The sequence below is a fragment of the Aythya marila genome (genome assembly GCF_965140915.1).
Source record: "Aythya marila genome assembly, chromosome: 24".
NCBI lineage: Eukaryota > Metazoa > Chordata > Aves > Anseriformes > Anatidae > Aythya > Aythya marila.
In genome coordinates this window covers 6,058,364-6,076,415 of record NC_139065.1, presented here as the reverse complement: position 1 = coordinate 6,076,415, position 18,052 = coordinate 6,058,364, and the positions used below count along the sequence as shown (strand labels likewise).

Below are 18,052 nucleotides of genomic sequence, written 5' to 3'. Positions count from 1 at the left end.
CAGAGGGCAGAGGCGCAGCGGTTTGTGGGAGAAAGGCTTGGGTGCCAGCAGCGTGAGACGTCACGGGCTCACCCAGGGGCGGGGGGGAGCCTGGGCTGGGTGTGGGGGCACCCCACCTGCTGGGGGCTGCATCCCCCCAGGTGCCCCCCAGGCAAGGGACCCATGGCACAGGGCAGGTACCCCAGGGATGCCCAGGGTGAGCGGGGTGGCGGCAGCTGTTTGTGCCAGGTGTTCACACCCACCACCCTGTTTTCCTATTCCCCCCCCCCCCCCCAACCCGAGGCAGACGCCTTAGGGCAAAGACCAGCCGGGTGTGGTGCTGACGTCAAGCCCTTACCCCTGCCCTGTGCCACCCTCAGCTGTGCAATTCCAGCCCGGGCACCCGAGGGAACAGCACCGGGATTGGGGTGAGCTCGGACCTCTGGGTGTCCCCCAGATCGGGGGGGGAACAGGGGGGGCTCTGGCCACTGGGTGAACCCTGCGAGGCTGGGATGGGGCAGGGGTCCTGCTGGTGACCATTGGCGGGAGGGGGGGGATGGACACAGGGTGGGTCCTGGGCCACCAATGTTTTTGGGAACCCACGGGGGTGACACAGCAACCTGGGGACCTTGCTGGGTGGTGGGCTCAGGACCTCGCACCCAGACCGAGCCCAGATCCTGGACTCCAGCAGGGCGCTGCCCACCCTATGTGGCCCTAAACCAGTTGGGTCCACACCGGGTGCCCCGTACGGGGCTGGGGCAGGGGCAAGCACACCGCCTGCATCCCCTCCAGCAGCCACACACGGCCTCCCCCCTCTCCCCCCCCCACCAGCGCTGCCATCGCTGCCCAAGAAGATGGGAGACCCCTTTGGCCGCTGGAGCGGCCCCCCGTCCAGGTGAGTGCCCAGCAGGGTGGGTGCCCCGCGCCCCCAGCGATGGGGAGGCGGGAGCCGTGCTGCGGGGCACAGTGGCCGTGGGACTGTCGGACTCACCGCCATCTGTCTGTCCGGCCAGGGGCGAAACCGAAGACAGCTCCCACCTCCACCGCTCCAACAGCTTTGCCCGACCCAGTGGGAAAAGCATCTACAGTGAGTAGCAGAAACCCCCCGAAACCCAGCTCCCCCCCGCGTGCCCACCCCTGACCCTGTGTGTCCCCCTAGACCAGCGCAAGGACTACAGCCAGAGCCTGCTCAAACCCCAAAGCAATTTCCAGCACCATGTGGAGGTAGGAGCCCCCCCCGACTGCCTCCCTGGTGCCCCACGCTGTGGGGAGGTGACGGGCGCCCCATGGCACCCCGTGACTCCCCGTGCTGTGTCCCCCCCCCCAGCACCTGCTCACCATGCGGCTGGACAGGGACATCCGCAACACCGATGACTGCCTGGCTCGCCTGAAGGCGCTGGAGGCCCAGGGCCGGGTGTGGGGTCAGGACCTCATCCTGCAGGTCAAGAACCAGGAGCTGGTGCTGAGCGATGTGGAGAGCAAGGTACAGTGCGCCCATAGCACCCCCAAAAGCTGGCAGCCAGCCAGGAGCAGGCACCGACCCTGGCACCCCCCCATTCTGGACCCAGCTCCCCATAAACGCGGTGTTCCCCCAGCCACAGCACCCCTGTATGCCTGGCACTCCCCTCAACCCCAGCACAAGCATCAGCCTTCCGATGCCCCCCTGTCCCTGGCACCCACCCTGGCCATGAAACCTACCCTGGACTCTTCACCCCCATACATCTCTTATTCCCCCACCTGTGGCACCCCACATAACCCTGGTACCCCTGCCATCACAGCCCTATAAGCTTGGCACCCCGTTGGCCGTGGCACCCGCAGCCCTGCCTCACGGCACCTTCCCCAGGAGCCCGATATGCCCCTCACCCCCTGCTCCTGGCTGGGCACCGCATAACCCTGACACCCACCTTCTCCTGTGCACCCCAATAATGCTGTAATCCCCCTGCCCCTTGCACCACGATAACCCTTGCAGCTCCCTGCCCCTTGTGCCCCTATAACCCCTTGCGCCCCCGTGTGCAGGAGGAGCTGGAGAGCTACCCGCTGGGCAGCGTGCGGGACTGCGCGGCCCTGCTGGATGCCTGCAGCTACGACTCGGTGCTGGCCATCAGCGTGCAGGAGCAGGGCCCCCCCAGCACCAGCGTCCTGCTCTTCCAGTGCGACCGCATCGGGGTGAGACAGGGCACGGGGGTTGGGGGGGGGGGTGGGGGGGCTGCGCACCAGGGTGGGAGGCTGACGGCATTGGGGCTGTGCCAGGCCCAGACGCTGAAGAGCAGCCTGGAGAAGCTGGTGAAGCAGTGCAAGGAGGAGCAGCACCAGTACGGACACAGGTAAGGGGGCGCGTGCCCCCACCCCCTCCACGGGGGCAACCAGGCTGGGCCCTCCCCAAGCCTGCCCCTAGCCCAGGCTGGGGGACCCCAGGTGGCAGGGTCTGGGGGGGCTCTCCCTTCTGGTGGAGGACCCCACTGCCCCCCACCCTGCTCCAAAGGGTCCCTCCCCATGGGCATGGGCCCCTTCTGCCCCTGCCTTCCTCCCTCCTGGTGTAACCCCCCCAGCACCCTCCTGGCGGGTGGGCCCCCTGCTGCCCCAGCCCCTGGCTCAGCACCCACCTTCCCCTGCCCATGGGTACAGACCCCCGGCACCCCCATAGCCAGGGGCAAAGCCCCATACTGCAGGCACCTCAGCAGCCCCCCCCCCCCATCTCTCCCTGCCCAGGGCCCCTTCGGACCTGCCCGACCCGATCCCCCCGTACATGTCAGCCCCCTACAGAGCCCCGGAGCGGTGGGCAGCCACCCCAGAGCCCACCTTTCCAGCGCCGCCCCAGCACAGATCATCCTCCTTGGACTACAGTGAGTCCCGGGGGGGCCATGTCAGGGTGTGGGGAGGGTGCTGGGCACATCTGGGTCCCCTAAAGTGTGTCTCATCTTCCCCAGGAGCAGGGGGGGGCAGCTGGGACCACCCCCCAGCACCAGCCGCTCAGCAGAACACCTGGGTCAACCCCTCAGGCCAGACCATGTCCGACACCGACCGAGATGTGGTAAGTGGCACCCTGTGCACCCCCATCCCCACATCCCCCCCCATTGCCCCCCCCGGCTCACCCACTTCTATGCTGCTCCCACAGATGGTCCTCAACCACGTGCTGGATGACATTGAGCTCTTCGTGAATCAGGTGAAGGATGCCCTCAGCCTGATGAGCACCAAGAACCAGAAAAAGAAGAAGAAGAGCAAAGGTGGGAAGGGGGGGGCTGTGCCAGGGGGTGGTGGGGAGATGCTGGGGGGCTGTCCCAGTGCCAGCCCCCCTCTCTTCACCCCTCTAGCTCTGCCACCCGAGGCCAGCTACAAGGACTTTTTCCAGAAGGTGAAATATGCCCTGAACCTCCTGGTAGGTCCCACCCGGCAGGACACGACCCCACGGCTCTGGGGCATCTTCGCTGGGGCTACGGGGGGTGTGGGGCTGGTGGGGGCCACACGGGGCCACGCTCTGTGATTTCTCTCTGCGCAGGGGATCACCCACCAGCACCTAGAGAACCCGGACCCCGCCCAGCTGCTGCACATCATCTTCGATACCCTGTCCTTCGTAAGTGCCCCAGGAGCGGGACCCCCTACCCAGCCAGGCGCTGCCCTCGGCACCCTGCCTTTGGGGCAGCTCTCGGGGTGCTGAGGGAGCCCCCCCGCCCGTTACCCAGGTCCTGGATAACTGCCCCAACCCCAGACTGGCGCCAGCGGTGGATGCACCGCTGCTGATCCCGGATGCGGTGGAGCTGCTGGAGAAGACCCTGCACCCGCACGAGTACAGCACCTGGAAGATGCTGGGCATCGCCTGGAACAAGACCAGGTGGGCTCTGGGCCTCCACCACCGAGGGGGGCTCCGAGCGGCACCCCCCAGCTGGGGACACCCCACTTTGGGGGCCGCACGCCCACCACCACCTCCTTTGCGCCTTGGCAGGGCCGAGTACCCCAACAGCGAGCAGGTGCCCCCCTACATCCCCACCTTCTCTGACGGGTGGCTGCCCCCACCCATGATGAATCCAGAGCAGCAGCAGCAGCAGGTATGGGGCATGGGGGGGCAGCAAAGACACCCCACTGCCTGCCTCTGTTTCCCCACCTTGCTCTGAGCACGCGTCCCTCTCTGCTCCCCGCACAGTCACTGGCCACCAGCTACAAGAACACCCCCAGCTATGGGAACATTCCCGGCCATAGGAACGAGGACATTCCCAGCTACGGGGACATGCCCAGCTACGGGGACATGCCCAGCTACGGGAGCCTTCCCGGCTACGGGAGCACTCCCAACCGGGGGGACGTTCCCAGACGTGGGGACATTCCTGGCCAGGTGTAAGTGCTCCCACTGCCCCACGGATGCTGTAGGGGCAGTACTGCAGCAACAGTGCTGGGTGGGATCCAGCCATGGTTGGGGGCACCCCTGGGTGCTCACTGCTGCCCCCCCCTCCTTCAGGCCCTTTTCGCCCCCCCCCAGGCTGGCGCGGGCTCTGTATGAGTTTCAGGGCAGGAACCCACAGGAGCTGAGTGTCAGGATGGGGGACACGCTGGAGGTACAAACTGGGGACCCCCAGCGGGTATTCTCTGGGGAATCAGAGCGGGACCCCCCCCTGTGGGGGGGGTCGGGGGAGCTGCCGCATTGTCACCGCCTGCCCTAGGTGCTGGACCAGCAGAAGAAGTGGTGGCTGGTGCAGAACAGCATGGGGCACAAGGGCTACGTCCCCAGCAACATCCTGGAGCCGCTGGGGCACGAGGACGGCTGGAGCCAGGTGGGTCCCCCCTCGTGCCTCCTCCACACCAACAGCACCTGGAGGGGGGTGCAGGGATCACCCCACCACCCTCTGTCCCTTTGTCCGCCCTCCCAGGTCAGCCCCCCCAACCTGCACATGGGCTCCTCGCCAGCGGAGGTGACGGCCTGGTTGAAGGACAAGGGCTTCTCGCGGATGTGCGCTGTCCCCTGAGTCCCCAGAGCGTGGCCCCCCGTTGGAGGGGTCACCCCCCTGGCTGAGCCAGGCCCCCCCGACCCCTCACGGTCTGTCTGTCTGTCCCCAGCACGGTGAGGTGCCTCGGGGTGCTGTCGGGCCACCAGCTGCTGCAGATGACGCCAGAGGAGCTGCGCGCCGTCTGCCCCGAGGAGTGGCGACGCGTCCTCTTCAAGCTCTCCTCCGTCAAGACGTCCCTGGGGGTGCGTCCCCCGAGCCCCCGCACTGTGACGCCCCCCCCAGTGGGTGCTTTCAGGGAGCAGGGGGGCGAGCCCCGGGCTCCCCGCTTCATACTTGTTCTCCCCTCCCTACAGATGAACCCCAGGGACTGAGCCCCAGGGACCACACCGACGCCGTCCCCAACATCCTCCTGCTGCCACCCCAGGACGGAGCGCCCCGGGGGGGGGCAGCCCTGCAGGAGTGGGGGGGCCCGGCAGCAGGAGGTTCCCCGGCCCCTTAGGGCACCCATTCCTCCCAAAAGCACCAGCGGTGGGAAGCTGCTGGGGGGGCACCAGGGACTCCCCCGGGGAGATGTGCTCTGCAGAAGCCGGGGGGAAGCCGGGTACCCCTCCGGGGGGGCCACGCACCGCGAAAGGCTCGCACGAACCCTGCAAGGCTGAGCTGCTGCTGTGGAAAATAAAGAGAATGACAGCACCGGGCTCTGCGTGTAAATGGGGGGCCCATACCCCTGCCCCACACCACCCCAGCCCAGCAGGGGCTGGGGGTGACACCTCTCACAGGGGTCCCCAAGGGGCACGGCTGTCCCCATGGGGGCACAAAGCCCCCCCCAGCACCACCTTGTTAGTGGGCAGATTGTGCTAATGAGCACCCCCCCTAATGAGAGGGGACCCAGGGCTCCTTCCCACGGGGACATCGGAGGGGACAACCCACAGAGGAGCTGAACCCCTAGCAAGGGGGTGCCGGGGACACAGCAGGGTGACAGCCCCCTCCCACCTCACTCTGCCCCTGGCCTCAAGCCCCCCAAGATGGGGAGGGCCCAAGTCCAGTGCCTCCCCCCACATACAAATTCAGGAGGGACTCAGGGTGCTGGAGCTCTACAATTTATTGTGTTTGGGGTCCTCACACCTACAGAGCCCCCCAGCCCCAGTATGGGGGGAGCAAGCCCCTCCACCCCTACTCCTTCTTGTTGCCCCACTTGGCCATCTTGTTGTTGATGGGCATCTTCTGGAAGCGGCTGGACTTCATGTAGGCAGCGACCTTCTCCAGGGCCTGCAGGATCAAGGGGAGTGCTGGGGACCCATTGCCCCCCGAGCCGTGACCTCAGGGGTCCCCACCCACGGCCCCCCCATACTCACCCCGAAGCGGTCCATGAAGTCCTTGAGGTTCTTGTAGGGCTCCAGGCACTTGGGCTCGAAGATGCTGTTCTGCTCCAGCACATCGAACATGAGGAAGTCCACGAAGGTGAGCTGCAGGGGGGGGGACACACACGGTGAGGGGCAGCGTGGGGATGACCCCCCCGCCCCATTCCCCAGCCGTACCTTGTCCCCCGCAAACCACTTGCGGTCCCCCAGGAAGTTGGAGAAGAGCTTCAGCTTCCCTGGCAGCTGCTCCAGGTACCCCGGCTTCAGCTTCTCCTGCGAGGGCAAGGGGGCGGCCGTGGCTCCCGCCGCCCAGGGACCCCCATGTGGGGTCCCCGAAATGACCCCCCCACACCCTGCTGCCCCCAGGGGGTACTCACGAAGTCGGGGTTGTAGCAGACCATGACCAGGCTCATGCGGAAATCCATCACCTGGTTCTCCAGCATGTCCACGCGCAGCTTCTCCTCCTCCGTCTCCCCGCCCTGAGGGACGGGGCAGGCGTCAGGCCCCCCCCCCACCCAACAGAGCCCCCCCCCCCCCGCCCCGCAGCCCCCCAGCACTCACACATGTTGTGCTTGCGGGCGATGTAGCGCAGGATGGCGTTGCTCTGGGTCAGCTTGGTGCTGCCGTCAATGAAGTAGGGGAGCTGGAAGGGACATCGGGGTATGGGGACGCTGGGGGGGGGCAAGGGAGGGGACACAGAGCGGAGTGCCCCCCCCATGGCTCCCCCCAGCCCCTGGCCACCTACGTTGGGGAAGTCCAGCCCCAGCTTCTCCTTCTCGTTGATCCATTGGCTCTTGTCGTAGTCGGGAGCTGCGGGGAGAGCAGGGGGGTGAGGCCGTGCTGTGCCCCCCCGGTGGGGCGGGGAGCTGGATGCCCCCCCAAGACACAGCCCCTCCGTTTGGGTCTCGGGAGAGGGCAGAGGCGCTGGGGGGAGCCCCCGACACCCCCCAGCCCCATTGCACATCACCCCCCCCGGTGGCGGAATCGGGGCGCGGGGCCCAGCCGCGTGCCCCAGGAGAGCAGTGAGGGGGGTCGGGGGGGGGGTGTGTGAGATGTGCCGCCCCCCCCTCACCTTCCCCGCAGCTGTACAGTTTGTCCTCGTACGGCGTCTCGGTGTACTCCAGCAGCAGGCGGATGGCGTGAGCCAGCTGGGGAGGGGGGGAAGGCGGAAATGAGCCCCCCCACGGAGAAAACCGAGGCACGGAGCAGAGCGCAGAGAGCAGAGCCCTTAACGCCCCCCCCCAACAACCACACCGGGGACGCCCCCCCCGCCCTCCCGTACAGGGACCCCCAAACCCTCAGGGACCCCTGGGCACAGCACGAGGCACTGAAAGGGGGGGGGGGGGCTTCACACCCCCCCAGCAGCATCAGGGTCCCCCCCCGGCCCTGAGGAGCCCCCCCCGTCCCCCCCACGCACCCCGCGGATGTCCCAGTATCCCAGCACCGCCATGGCCGCGATCGCTGCGTCCCCCCGCGCCCCCTCCCCCTTCCCCTTCACCTTCGCCTTCCGGTTTGGCGGGGGGGGGCCCTTAAAGGGGAAGGCGGCTGCGTGCGGTGGGGGCCGCCGGGCGCAGCCTCAACCCTGGGCCCTACGGTGGGCGTGCGCCGCGCCGCCCCCCCCCCCCCCCCCCCCCACACACACACCGGGGGGGCTCTGCACTGCCCCAGACTGCACGGGGGGGTCTCTTTTCTTCTGCCCCCCCCCCCCAGCTGCACAGTAGCAGCCCCTGTCCTGGGGGCCCCTTCCACCCCCGCACGGTGCATGGGGGTCTCATTACCCCGGGGGGTGCGCGGGGGCCCTCCCGTCTCCCTTTATCCGGGGGGGGCATGGAGGGATAACCCCCCACCCCCCTGGGATGCAGGAGGGCGCCGTCACCCCCAGGAGCTGTCCCCAGGGTCCCCACCCCTCCCAGCACCCCACGGCAGCTCCATGCACACAGAGGGGAGGGTGCGGACCCCCAGCTTTATTCTGCAGGGGAGGGGGCTGGGGGGGGGGGGCACATGTGGGGGGCATGCATCTCGGTCACTCCTTCTTGTTGCACCACTGCGCAGTCCGCCAGAAGATGGGGGTCTTCATGAAGCGCCCCGACTGCATGTACGCCCGGATCTTCTCCAGAGCCTACAGGGTGGAGAGGGCATGGGGACTGGGGACAGGGACAGGGATGGGACGGGGATGGGGACAGGGACAAGGATAGGGATGGGACAGGGATGGGGATGGGAACAGGGACGGGGATGGGAACAGGGATGGGGACAGGGACAAGGATAGGGATGGGACAGGGATGGGGATGGGACAGGGATGGGGATGGGAACAGGGATGGGGATGGGATGGGGACGGGGGTAGGGATAGGGATAGGGATGGGACAAGGATGGGCACAGGGACACTGGGGTGTCCCCGCTCACCTCGAAGCGCTGCAGGAACTGGCCCAGGTTGCCCTGCAGCTCAGGGCAATCGGGGACAAACATGCGTTGCTGGTCTAGCACATCGTACGCCAAAAAGTCAACGAAGGTGAGCTGCGGCGGGGGGAACAGTAGGGTCAGACCGCTACCCCCAAGCCCCAGCCCCCCCAGCCCCCAGCACCCACCTTCTCCCCAGCAAACCAGGCCCGGGAGCCCAGGAACCGCGACAGCTCCCGCAGCTTCCCTGGCAGCTGCTCCAGGTACGCCGGCTTCAGCTTCTCCTGTGCACAGGGGGGGCAGAGCTGGTGCAGGACCCCCCCCTCCCCAGCCCCTCCAGCCCCCGGGGTCCCAGCCCCATGGCCAGGACCAGGCAGGAAGGGGCCCATTCCCAGCGCACCTTTGCAGTGGCAATTAGAGGCCGCGGTGTGTTTTGTGATGACCCCGTGCCTCCAGCTGCCCAGGGACCCCAGGGGGGGTCCTGTCCCCCTTTCCCCCCCCCATGGCACTCACAAAGTCGGGGTTGTAGCACAGCCGGATGAAGCTCAGGCGCAGATCCATCAGGTGGTTCTCCAGCATGTCCACGCGCAGCTTCTCCTCCTCCGTCTCCCCACCTGAGGGATGGGGCAGGCGTCAGCCCCCCCCCCGAAACCCCCCCCGCCCCGCAGCCCCCCCAGCACTCACACATGTTGTGCTTGCGGGCGATGTAGCGCAGGATGGCGTTGCTCTGGGTCAGCTTGATGTTGCCATCGATGAGATAGGGCAGCTGGGGGAGGCAGCGGGGGGGGGGGTCAGTCCTGGAAGGCCCCAGCCCCACCGTGCGCCCCCACCCCCTGCCCAGCCCCCACCTACGTTGGGGAAATCGAGGCCCAGCTTCTCCTTCTCGTTGGTCCACTCGCTTGGGTCAAAGTCTGGGGCTGGGTAGGGAAAGGAAGATAGGGGGAGCAACGGGGGGGGGAGCGGGGAGGGGGGGGCACAGGGAGATGGGTCCCCCCGGCTCCCCCCACTGCACCAAGGAGGCAGGGGACGCGCAGAGGGGGCTCCCCGGGAGCAGACCCCCCCCCCCCCCCCCGGCTCCCTTCCCCCGCCCGCAGGCACCGAGCCAGGGCCAAGCTCCAGGGCCGGGGGGGGCCGCAGAAGGGCGGGGGGGGGGGCAGCCGGGGGTCCCCTCCTCGGGCCGTGCTGCCCCCCCCTACCTGGCCCGGAGCTGTACTGCCGCTCCTCGTAGGGGGTCCCGCTGTACTCCAGCAGCAGGCGGATGGCGTGGGCCAGCTGGGGGCAGAGCACGGCGCCGGTCACCCCGCTCGGCGCCCCCCCGGATTAGGACCCCCCCCCCCCGCACCCTTCCCCCTCCCCGCTCACCCCGCGGACGTCCCAGTAGCCCAGCGTGACCACCATGGCGACTGCGGGGACAGCGCCGGGGGCAGCCGGGACGAGGCGGGGCGGGGGCGGCACCGAGAGGCCGAGCCCCCCCCCTCCCCCGCACCCTCCCCCTGCCCCTCCCCGCCTCCCCCCCGGAGCGCGAGCGGCCCCCGCCCCCCCGTGCCTCAGTTTCCCCCGAGCTCGGGGCTGCGCTGTGCCCCCCCCGCTCCGCTGCACCCCAACCTCACAGCACCCCGGCTCTTACTTAAATACTTTTATTTCTCATGCTTTTTTTTTTTTTTCAGTTGTTTTTCTTTTTTTTTTTTTCTGGTGGCCGTGTGGTCACCAGCACTTGACCTCGGAGCCCACATCAGGGGCACAGGAAAGGGGGAACACACTTGGGACGGGGCGATGCCCCCGCGGGACGAAGCGGCCCCGTAGGGCCCGGAGCCCCCCTGGCAGTGCAGGGGATGGGGGCAGGCAGCGCCCCAGCCCCACGCCTCCCTCGAGGCAGCCCCTGGGCCACCAGGTCCCCAGCAGGACGAGGGCACAGCGTGGGCGAGGGGCTGGGGTGGGGGCTGCACCCAGCCTGTCCCCACAGCCCCTCGTAGCAGGGCGAGAAAGAGGACGGAGATTGGGGCAGGCCCTTCACGGGCATCAGGACCCCTGCCTGGACTCGGTGGGGGTCCCGCACGGCATCCCCGCACCCGGCACCAGCAGCCCCCAGCCCGGCACCGGGAGGTGAAGGCACGGCCCCCAGCAGGGCCCGTGCCCACATCAGCCCCCAAAGGCTGGCCCCAGCAGGGCCCAACCCAGCTGAGAGAAAGCAGTGGAAAATAAACAAGAAGGCACAAAAAAAAAAAAAAAAAAAAAACACTACCAAGAGTAGGGAACAAAGCCCCCAGAGCAGAGGCACTGGCACAGCCCTGGGGACAGCAGCGGGGAGGAGCAGCTCAGGGCACTGGGCAGCAGGAGGGGGGCAGCAGCGGCAGAGCCTGGGAGGGACACGGGGCCGGGAGCAGGGGGGGTCAGCGGGGGGGCAGAGTGGAGGTGATGGTGAGCGCGTCCTCCTCCTGGATGGTCTCCAGCTCCTCGCTCTGCACCGCCTGCGTGATGAGTGTCAGCTCCTGGCACAGCGTCTCGAAGCGGTAGCTGACGCGGATGTCGGGGACGTTGGTGCGGCGGATGTCATTGCCCTCCGGGCCCTCCTTCAGGTAGTGGGGGCCCAGCCAGTAGCTCTTCACCTGGGGGCAGAGCAAGGGGAGGCTCCTGCAGCCGCCCGCCCCCTCCCCACAGAGCGCCGGGGTCCCGGGGGGGGCCAGGGGCAGCGGTACCTTGTGGGAGAAGCCGCTCATGAGGACGCTGTTGCGGGCCAGCTCGCACATGTCGCAGGAGCTCAGCTTCCAGACTTGCGTGGCGATGCTGTACTCCTCCATCAGCGGCTCCTGGGGGGCACAGCCTCAGCACCCACCCACCCAAAGAGGATGGGGGGGGCCCAGCTTTTCCCCCCTGCCCTGGGCCTCCAGCACCCTCCGCAGCCCACTGCCCTTTTCTTCCTCCAGGCCCCCCCAACCCCGTCCCGTGGCCATGGTGGCTGCCCCATGGAGGTTCTGGAGGGGTCGGGGTCCCGTGGTCCCCCCCAGCAGCTCACCTTGGTGAAGTGGAACTGGAGGGGGTCGTCGGTGGAGAGGGAGACCATGAGCCCCCGCGAGAGGTACTCGGGCAGGGGGTTGCGGTGGTAGCTGAGGAAGAGACTGTTGTTGCTCAGCGGGGACATGGCGATGCCGATCTGCGCCAGGTAGTACAGGTACTGCAGCACGGGGGCCTGGGGGGCACAGCGGGGTGAGGGGGGGCCCGGCCGTGCACCCCAGCGTCCCCCCAGCATCCCCCCCGCCCTGCTCACCTTGCGGAGCAGCAAGCCGTGTGAGATGTTCTCCGACACCATGAAGCCCGAGACGAGGTGGTGGATGGGGCCGGCCTCGCCACAGTGTGGGCGCAGCACGAAGGTGTGGAACCCGCGTTTCCTGCCACGGGGGGGACAACCGTCAGCACCCACCCCCTGCCAAGACACCCCCCGAGCACTCCCAGGCGCGGAGCCTTACCGTCGGAGGTGGTTGAGCACCGTCATGTTGGCGTACATGTAGTACAGGTAGTAGGAGTAGGGCGGGTTGTCCTCCTCCACCCAGTTCCCTGGCAGGGGGCTGTCCAGGTTGAAGATGTGGTGCTCGGGCTTGGACTCATCATCCACGCTGTCGAAGCCATCCACCTGCAGGTGAGACACCGCCGCGGTCACCCCCCACCAAGGACACCCAGCCCCAAAGCTGTGAGGAAGGGAGGGAGCGGGTCCAGGCTGGGGGTGCAGGTGCCACTGGTGGCCCCCGGCCCCCCTGCAGGAGGCGGCGCTCACGTGCTCCAGGAAGAGGTGCAGCTCGGGGTGCTGGGCAGGGTGGATGGTGGCCTCGTAGAGGGGCAGGAAGATGTTCTCCAGCATCTCCTGGAAGTTGGCTAACTGCTTCTTCGTCCGGTAGACATCGCTGCTCGGGGACGGACGACTGTCAGAGCCCGGTGCTCCGTCCCAGCCCAGCCAGACATCAGCTGGGGGTCCCCAGTCCCCCCCCCCCAGGACATGGTCCAGGTGGGGGCAGCTGCCCCCCGGCACTCACAAGAGCCGGGGCACCTGCACAAGCCAGCGGACGTTGTTGGAGTGGACGCGGTGGTTGACGGCCCAGCAGGCCAGTTTGTCCCACTCATCCCGGGAGCGGCCGTAGATGGAGAGCCGCAGCTCGGCGTTCTGGTACTTGCTCTCCTCCAGGTCGGACATCACCTCCTGCCAGGGAGGGGGAAGCGTCACCCTTCCGCCAGCAGGAACAGGGACACGGGTGGCATTGCCACTGTGAGCACTGGAGGGAGGGAGGCACGGGACCTCACCTTGATGATGTGGGCAAAGTACTTCCCCGAGACGCGGTTGTCCGTCTTGATGAAGATCTCCCGCAGGATGGACTCGCCGATGGGATTGTACTTGGCATTGAACTTGTCGAAGCGGTGGAAAGTGTTGCGGTCCTGAAATGGGGGCGCAGACGTGAGCTGAGGCTTCCCAGCACCCTGGAGCCACCAAAACATCCCCATCCAGAGCTTTGGGCACCCCCACCCCACCATGGGATACCCCTGGAGATCTCCCACCCTGGCCAGAGACGAGCTGGAGGACCTGCTCATCTCCAAGATTTGGGGATGTTTCCCCGTACCGCGTGGACGTCCAGAGTGTCCACGCTGAGGTCATAGGCAGTGAGGTTCATGGTCTCAAAGACCTCCTTGAGCGTCTGCTCCTTGCCCTTCTCCACGTGGACGATTTCATCCAGGTGCTTCTTCATGGCCCGCTTGATGAAGCGCAGGAGATGCTTCTGGTTCATGCAGGACGAGGCGTGGATGTGAGTGTCCACCTGCAAGCCAGAGGCGATGCTCAGCCCTGAGAGCCGCTGGGCGCTCCCTGCCCGAGCCAGGACCCCCACCACGCGCCAGCAGTACCTTGCGGATGTTGTAGAAGTCACGGTGGGGCACCTTCTTCTGGGCCGCCAGCTCCTTCATCTCGTTGAGCAGGACGTGCATCTGGAACTTGGAGCTCAGGTACTGCAGCCGGCGGTAGCAGAAGGATTTGCTGCCCGAGGCAAGGAGGGGGCATCAGTTTTGGGGCGAGAAGGGAGAAAATCTATCCCCAAAAGGCTGGTGCCCACCAGGAGGAGGGGACACGGCTCTGGACTCTGGGGCCCCCCACCCCTCGCATGGTGACCATGAGCCAGGACAAACGTGGGGGCTGCACCAGGACCAGGTGTCACAGCCACAGCCACGTCCCCCAGTGCTGTCCCCAAGGTGCCCACCCCCCATGGCAGGGCCCTTCTCCTCACATGGGCCCGTTGATGATCAAAGCCATGAGGAAATTCATGTCGGCGATGAACTCCTGCAGGTCCGGGTACGGCAGGTCCAGCTCCGTGCTCCTGCCAGGCACACAGACGGGGCAGTGGGTCGGGTCCCCCCGTCCCCAGCCACCCACCACAGCCCCTCACCCAACCCATCAGAGCGGCGAGCCTCCCCATCTCACTTGTCAGTGGGGTCCTGCTTGGTGTAGACGTGCACCACGCCATCCACCATCTTCAGCCCGAAGCCCAGGTCGGCCGGCATGGTCTGGGGGTCACACTTCTCGTAGGGGTGCTGCTCTGCGAACGGGGGGTGCACAGGGGCATCTGCGGCCAGGAGAGACCCCGTGGTCACGCACCGGACGGCTCCCCACCAGCATCCCCATCCCCAGTGTAGGGAGCCTCCTGTCCCATGCTCACCAGCGGCCACGGGGGTCTCGGGCACCTCCTCATAGCCGCGGGTCTCCAGGGGCTTCTCGGAGAGCTCCTGCAGGTAGCGGGCGGTGGTTTTGCAGAAGCTCTGCAGCGACAGCCCCATGTACTTCTCCCGCAGGAACAGCGCCTTCACCACGCTCTTGGCTGCATCCAGCAGGTCCGTGAAGGGCACCTGGGAAGGGACACAAAAACAAAGTGGGGGGGATTTCACCCCAAAACCTCCCATGGGTGCTGAAGGGTGCCCCTCGTGGGGGGCAGAGGCTCACCCCGCACTTCTCCTCCCCGGAGATGGTGACGCGCTGGAACTCCCGCTCCAGCAGCGCGTCACGGTCCTTGGGGACATGGTCCACCAGGTCCTCGCTCTGCTCCTTGAAGAGCCTGCGGGCACGGCCAGTGGCCAGTGAGATGGGGACACGGCCTCGCGCCCCCCCACCGGGGGCTGCACACGGTCCCCAGAGGCAGGAAGGTGGCGGCGTCCCCAGGAGTGTCACTGCTGGGTGCCACATCCTGGTTGGAGGCAGTTGTGTCCCCCCTCCACCCCCCTATGCCCAGACGCATCCCCCAGCCCCACAGGAGCACAACGAAAAGTTGGGGGGGGGACAGAGAACGAAACAACTTGTGACAGAGACAACTCCCAAGCGGAGACAGGAGGGAGGGGACACGCAGTGCCGGGGGGGTGACAGGGCCAGGCTGGGGACAGATCTGTCCCATGCCAGCAGCAGGGACCCCAGCTCACCCCAAATCCCCCATCCCTAAACCACCCCCGGGCGCATTAACCCCTTCACTACCAGCCTTGGCAGCAGGGCTGGGGGCACCTCTCGGCTCTGTGCTTGGGGGAGAGGTGGGGGGGCCAGAGTGGGGCTGGGGGGACCCCAAGCCCCTGGTGTCACCGAGCCAAACACTCACTGTAAGTCCGCGGCACTGTCAACTTTCAGGAAGTCCTGTTTGGCTCTGAGCAAAATGTCGGGCTCGAGTCTGGGGACAGCGGAGGGGACAGCCGGGAGGGGACAGCCAGGAGGAGAAAGGGGCCAAGGCGTTGGGGGGGGGAGAGAAAACATCCCATTAATGCCCAACCCAACACAACCACACAGAAACCAGAAAAAAAAAAAAAAAGAGAAAAAAAAAGAGAAAAAGAAGACAGCAAGCGCAACACCCACGGGAGAGGAGAGGACACAGAGCTGGCACAGAGGACTGACAGCCCCCAGAGCAGGGCCGGGGTGCCCGCGGTACCCGGGGCGGTGGCTGTCCCCATGTGGGGACCTGTCCCAGGGGGACCCCGGCTTACTTCACGTCCTGGCTGATCTGGCGCTCCAGGCGCTGCCGCCGCTCCTCCAGCTGCTCGATGGGGCTCTCCTCGGGGAACTCGTACGGCGCCGTCCGCATCTCGCTCTCAGCCAGCGAGCGACAGAACAGCTCCTGCGGGCCCACCGCTGCTGTGAGCTGCGCCAGGTCTCAGCCCACACCCACCGCTGCCGTGAGCTGTTAGGTCTCAGCCCACAACCCCTGCCATGAGCTGTGCCAGGTCTCAGCCAACACCCAGCCCTGCCACCAGCTGGACCTGCTCTCAGCCCGTGCTCACCGCTGCTATGAGCTGTGTTCAGTCTCAGCCCACAGCACCGAGGAGGCCACGCTGTTGGGCTGGGGAGACACAACCTTGGGGGTGGAAGGAGAACAGCCACGGGGCTCCCCCCCAGCCCCAACCCACTGCAGAGCCCTGAATGGGGGACACAGGTTTGGAATCAATCGGGTGCGTGGGGTCACTTCCCTGCCACCACGGCCCCTGCGCGGGCAGGGGGGTGGTCGCCAGGCTGTTGCTGTGTCCCAGGGAAAAAGAAGGTAGGTGAAGCCCCCCCAGTCTGAGACCTGGCAAACCTGGGGTACAGGGAGGACCCACCTCAGCAATCTCCTTGTATTTGCCATCCATGGAGGTGCGCAGGTCGACAGGGAAGTGCTTCAGGCAGTGGGGTGTCCCAGGCAGGGAGCGCGCTGACTGCAGGGGCCGGGACCCTGGCCCCCCCCGCAACTCTGCAGGCACAGGCACAGCGTGAGCATGGTGCGGGGGGCTGTCTGCGCCCCGCTCCCAGGCAGGAAGGGGTTAACCAGCCCCCCCGCAGCCCTCTGGAACTGGGATCCTGGTCCCACCGTGGTGGGGGAGAAACTGAGGCAGCGCAAGGGCAGGAGCTCCCTCGTCACCCATCAGGGGACGTAACAAGCCAGCATCGCTAGTGGGAGAGGGGCTCAGGGACGGGGCCAGGACCCCCAGGGCACTGCCACGGGTGCCCACACAGGTTGTGTCACCACACTCCCTCTGCCCCTCGTCAGGCACTGGTGGCAGCACGGGTGCCCGTGTCACCCCACGGCACCGCGGGCTTGTCCGGTGCCACCCAGTGAGCCCTGCGCTGCCGGGACATGCCCAGCGCCCCGTGCCACCTGCAACACCACTGGCACCTGGTGCCACCCGAGTCTGAGAACAGCCCCCCTGAGCCCCCCCGTGAGCATCCCCACCGGCGAGGTGCCGACCAGCACCTGCCCTGTGCCACCGTCACCCCGTGCCACCGCCACCCAGCGCCTCGAGACCCCCAGGGGCTGACACACGAAGCACCCCCAGCCCCAGCACCCCCAGGGGCTGCTGCCCCCCCCCGCTGCCGGGTGAGCCGGGGGTGCCCTGGGCCCGCATCCAAGCCAGCCCCAGCCTTCCTCTGCCTCCTCCTCCTCCTCCTCCCAGCCAGCTCGCACAGCCGCTGCGCCACGGCACCGCCGCATAGCCCCCCCCCGGCCCCCGCTGCCATCGGGGGGGGCACCCGGCACTGCCCGTGACCACCGGCACCCCCCGGCCCCAACCCCCAGCAGAGAGGAGCCCCCGCCGAGCAGCCCCGACGCCACGGTGATGGGCGCACAGCCCCCAACACCCCCCGCCCCCCCCCCCAAAAAAAAACAATCCCCCAAAGCACCCCCCGGGGGCCACCACCCGACTCCCCCCCACCCACCGCAGCACTGCCCGCCCCCCCCCGGGTCGCTGCTCCCCCCCCCAGCTGCCTGGGCCGCCCCAGGGGCTGCGGGGGAAGATCTGGGGAGGGGGCGCCCCTAGCTGGGGGGGGGCTCACCTGCGGGGCCGGGGGCCTGCAGGCTGCCCCGCTTCTTGAAGGGGAACTTGGCCGGGGCGGCCGAGGACATGGTGGCTCCGGGGGCGGCGGGGTAACGGGGAGGGGGGGGGGGGGGCGGGAGGGGGCGGGGGCGGCCCCCGGGGCCCCGCGGGACTCTTACGGCGGCGGGGCCGAGCGCTGGCCGCCGGCTCCCTCCCCGGGTTGATGATTGATGCGGGAACCGGGGCTGGACCAAAGTCCCCGGCGGAGGCAGGCCGGAAGCCGGCCCGAGGAAGAGGATGGGGCGGAGGGAGGATGTGGGCGCGGGGCGGGGGGAGGAGGAGGAGGAGGAGGAGGAAGGGGGGGGGGGGGAGGAGGCGGCCCGGGGTTGTCGCAGCAACCGGCCCCGCGGCAGGGCGGGGGCTCGCCCCCGGGTGGGGGCTGCAGCCCCCGGGGGCGGTGCTGCCCCCTCCAGCCCCCGCCTCAGGCATCGCCCCCCCAGGACGTGGAGTTGCCCCCCCCCCATGGCATCAGCACCTCCAGCAGCCCCCCCCCGCCGGGGACACGGCTCCGACCCCCCCCCAGCACCGCACTCC

General features: G+C 67.9%; 3 protein-coding genes across 6 annotated transcripts; 1 reads left to right on the top strand and 2 right to left on the bottom strand.

Annotated features, from left to right (window-relative positions):
- Nucleotides 1-343: 343 nt before the first annotated feature.
- EPS8L3 (EPS8 signaling adaptor L3) lies at nucleotides 344-5,572 on the top strand. 3 transcript variants are annotated; one of them, XM_082778441.1, is made up of 20 exons: nucleotides 344-407; nucleotides 811-874; nucleotides 993-1,066; nucleotides 1,139-1,203; nucleotides 1,307-1,462; nucleotides 1,996-2,145; nucleotides 2,230-2,303; nucleotides 2,689-2,822; nucleotides 2,907-3,010; nucleotides 3,095-3,203; nucleotides 3,291-3,355; nucleotides 3,476-3,550; nucleotides 3,660-3,808; nucleotides 3,920-4,022; nucleotides 4,118-4,305; nucleotides 4,427-4,523; nucleotides 4,629-4,739; nucleotides 4,836-4,915; nucleotides 5,023-5,155; nucleotides 5,267-5,572. In XM_082778441.1, exons 2-20 carry the CDS (start codon nucleotides 834-836, stop codon nucleotides 5,282-5,284), a joined length of 1,926 nt encoding a protein of 641 aa, XP_082634567.1. In that variant the 5' UTR covers nucleotides 344-407; nucleotides 811-833; the 3' UTR covers nucleotides 5,285-5,572. The 3 variants fall into 3 exon arrangements, with proteins under 3 accessions (XP_082634567.1, XP_082634566.1, XP_082634565.1); XM_082778440.1 differs by having other exon boundaries at nucleotides 4,448-4,523; nucleotides 4,629-4,915; XM_082778439.1 differs by having other exon boundaries at nucleotides 4,629-4,915.
- A 425-nt stretch (nucleotides 5,573-5,997) lies between these two features.
- LOC309887011 (uncharacterized protein) lies at nucleotides 5,998-10,117 on the bottom strand. The gene is made up of 17 exons (XM_082778389.1): nucleotides 10,031-10,117; nucleotides 9,865-9,940; nucleotides 9,521-9,585; nucleotides 9,353-9,434; nucleotides 9,182-9,282; nucleotides 8,857-8,952; nucleotides 8,675-8,785; nucleotides 8,302-8,393; nucleotides 8,053-8,125; nucleotides 7,692-7,802; nucleotides 7,347-7,422; nucleotides 7,020-7,084; nucleotides 6,836-6,917; nucleotides 6,652-6,752; nucleotides 6,452-6,547; nucleotides 6,269-6,379; nucleotides 5,998-6,182 (listed from the first exon to the last, which is right to left on the bottom strand). Exons 1-17 carry the CDS (start codon nucleotides 10,064-10,066, stop codon nucleotides 6,087-6,089), a joined length of 1,470 nt encoding a protein of 489 aa, XP_082634515.1. The 5' UTR covers nucleotides 10,067-10,117; the 3' UTR covers nucleotides 5,998-6,086.
- Nucleotides 10,118-10,289: 172 nt separating this feature from the next.
- Nucleotides 10,290-17,759, bottom strand: AMPD2 (adenosine monophosphate deaminase 2). 2 transcript variants are annotated; one of them, XM_082778437.1, is made up of 18 exons: nucleotides 17,478-17,759; nucleotides 16,268-16,398; nucleotides 15,659-15,789; nucleotides 15,280-15,348; nucleotides 14,640-14,751; nucleotides 14,359-14,545; nucleotides 14,124-14,265; nucleotides 13,930-14,019; nucleotides 13,553-13,682; nucleotides 13,273-13,467; nucleotides 12,959-13,090; nucleotides 12,694-12,857; nucleotides 12,438-12,564; nucleotides 12,133-12,296; nucleotides 11,934-12,054; nucleotides 11,682-11,855; nucleotides 11,365-11,475; nucleotides 10,290-11,274 (listed from the first exon to the last, which is right to left on the bottom strand). In XM_082778437.1, exons 1-18 carry the CDS (start codon nucleotides 17,545-17,547, stop codon nucleotides 11,059-11,061), a joined length of 2,466 nt encoding a protein of 821 aa, XP_082634563.1. In that variant the 5' UTR covers nucleotides 17,548-17,759; the 3' UTR covers nucleotides 10,290-11,058. The 2 variants fall into 2 exon arrangements, with proteins under 2 accessions (XP_082634563.1, XP_082634564.1); XM_082778438.1 differs by lacking the exon at nucleotides 15,280-15,348.
- Between the last annotated feature and the right edge of the window lie 293 nt (nucleotides 17,760-18,052).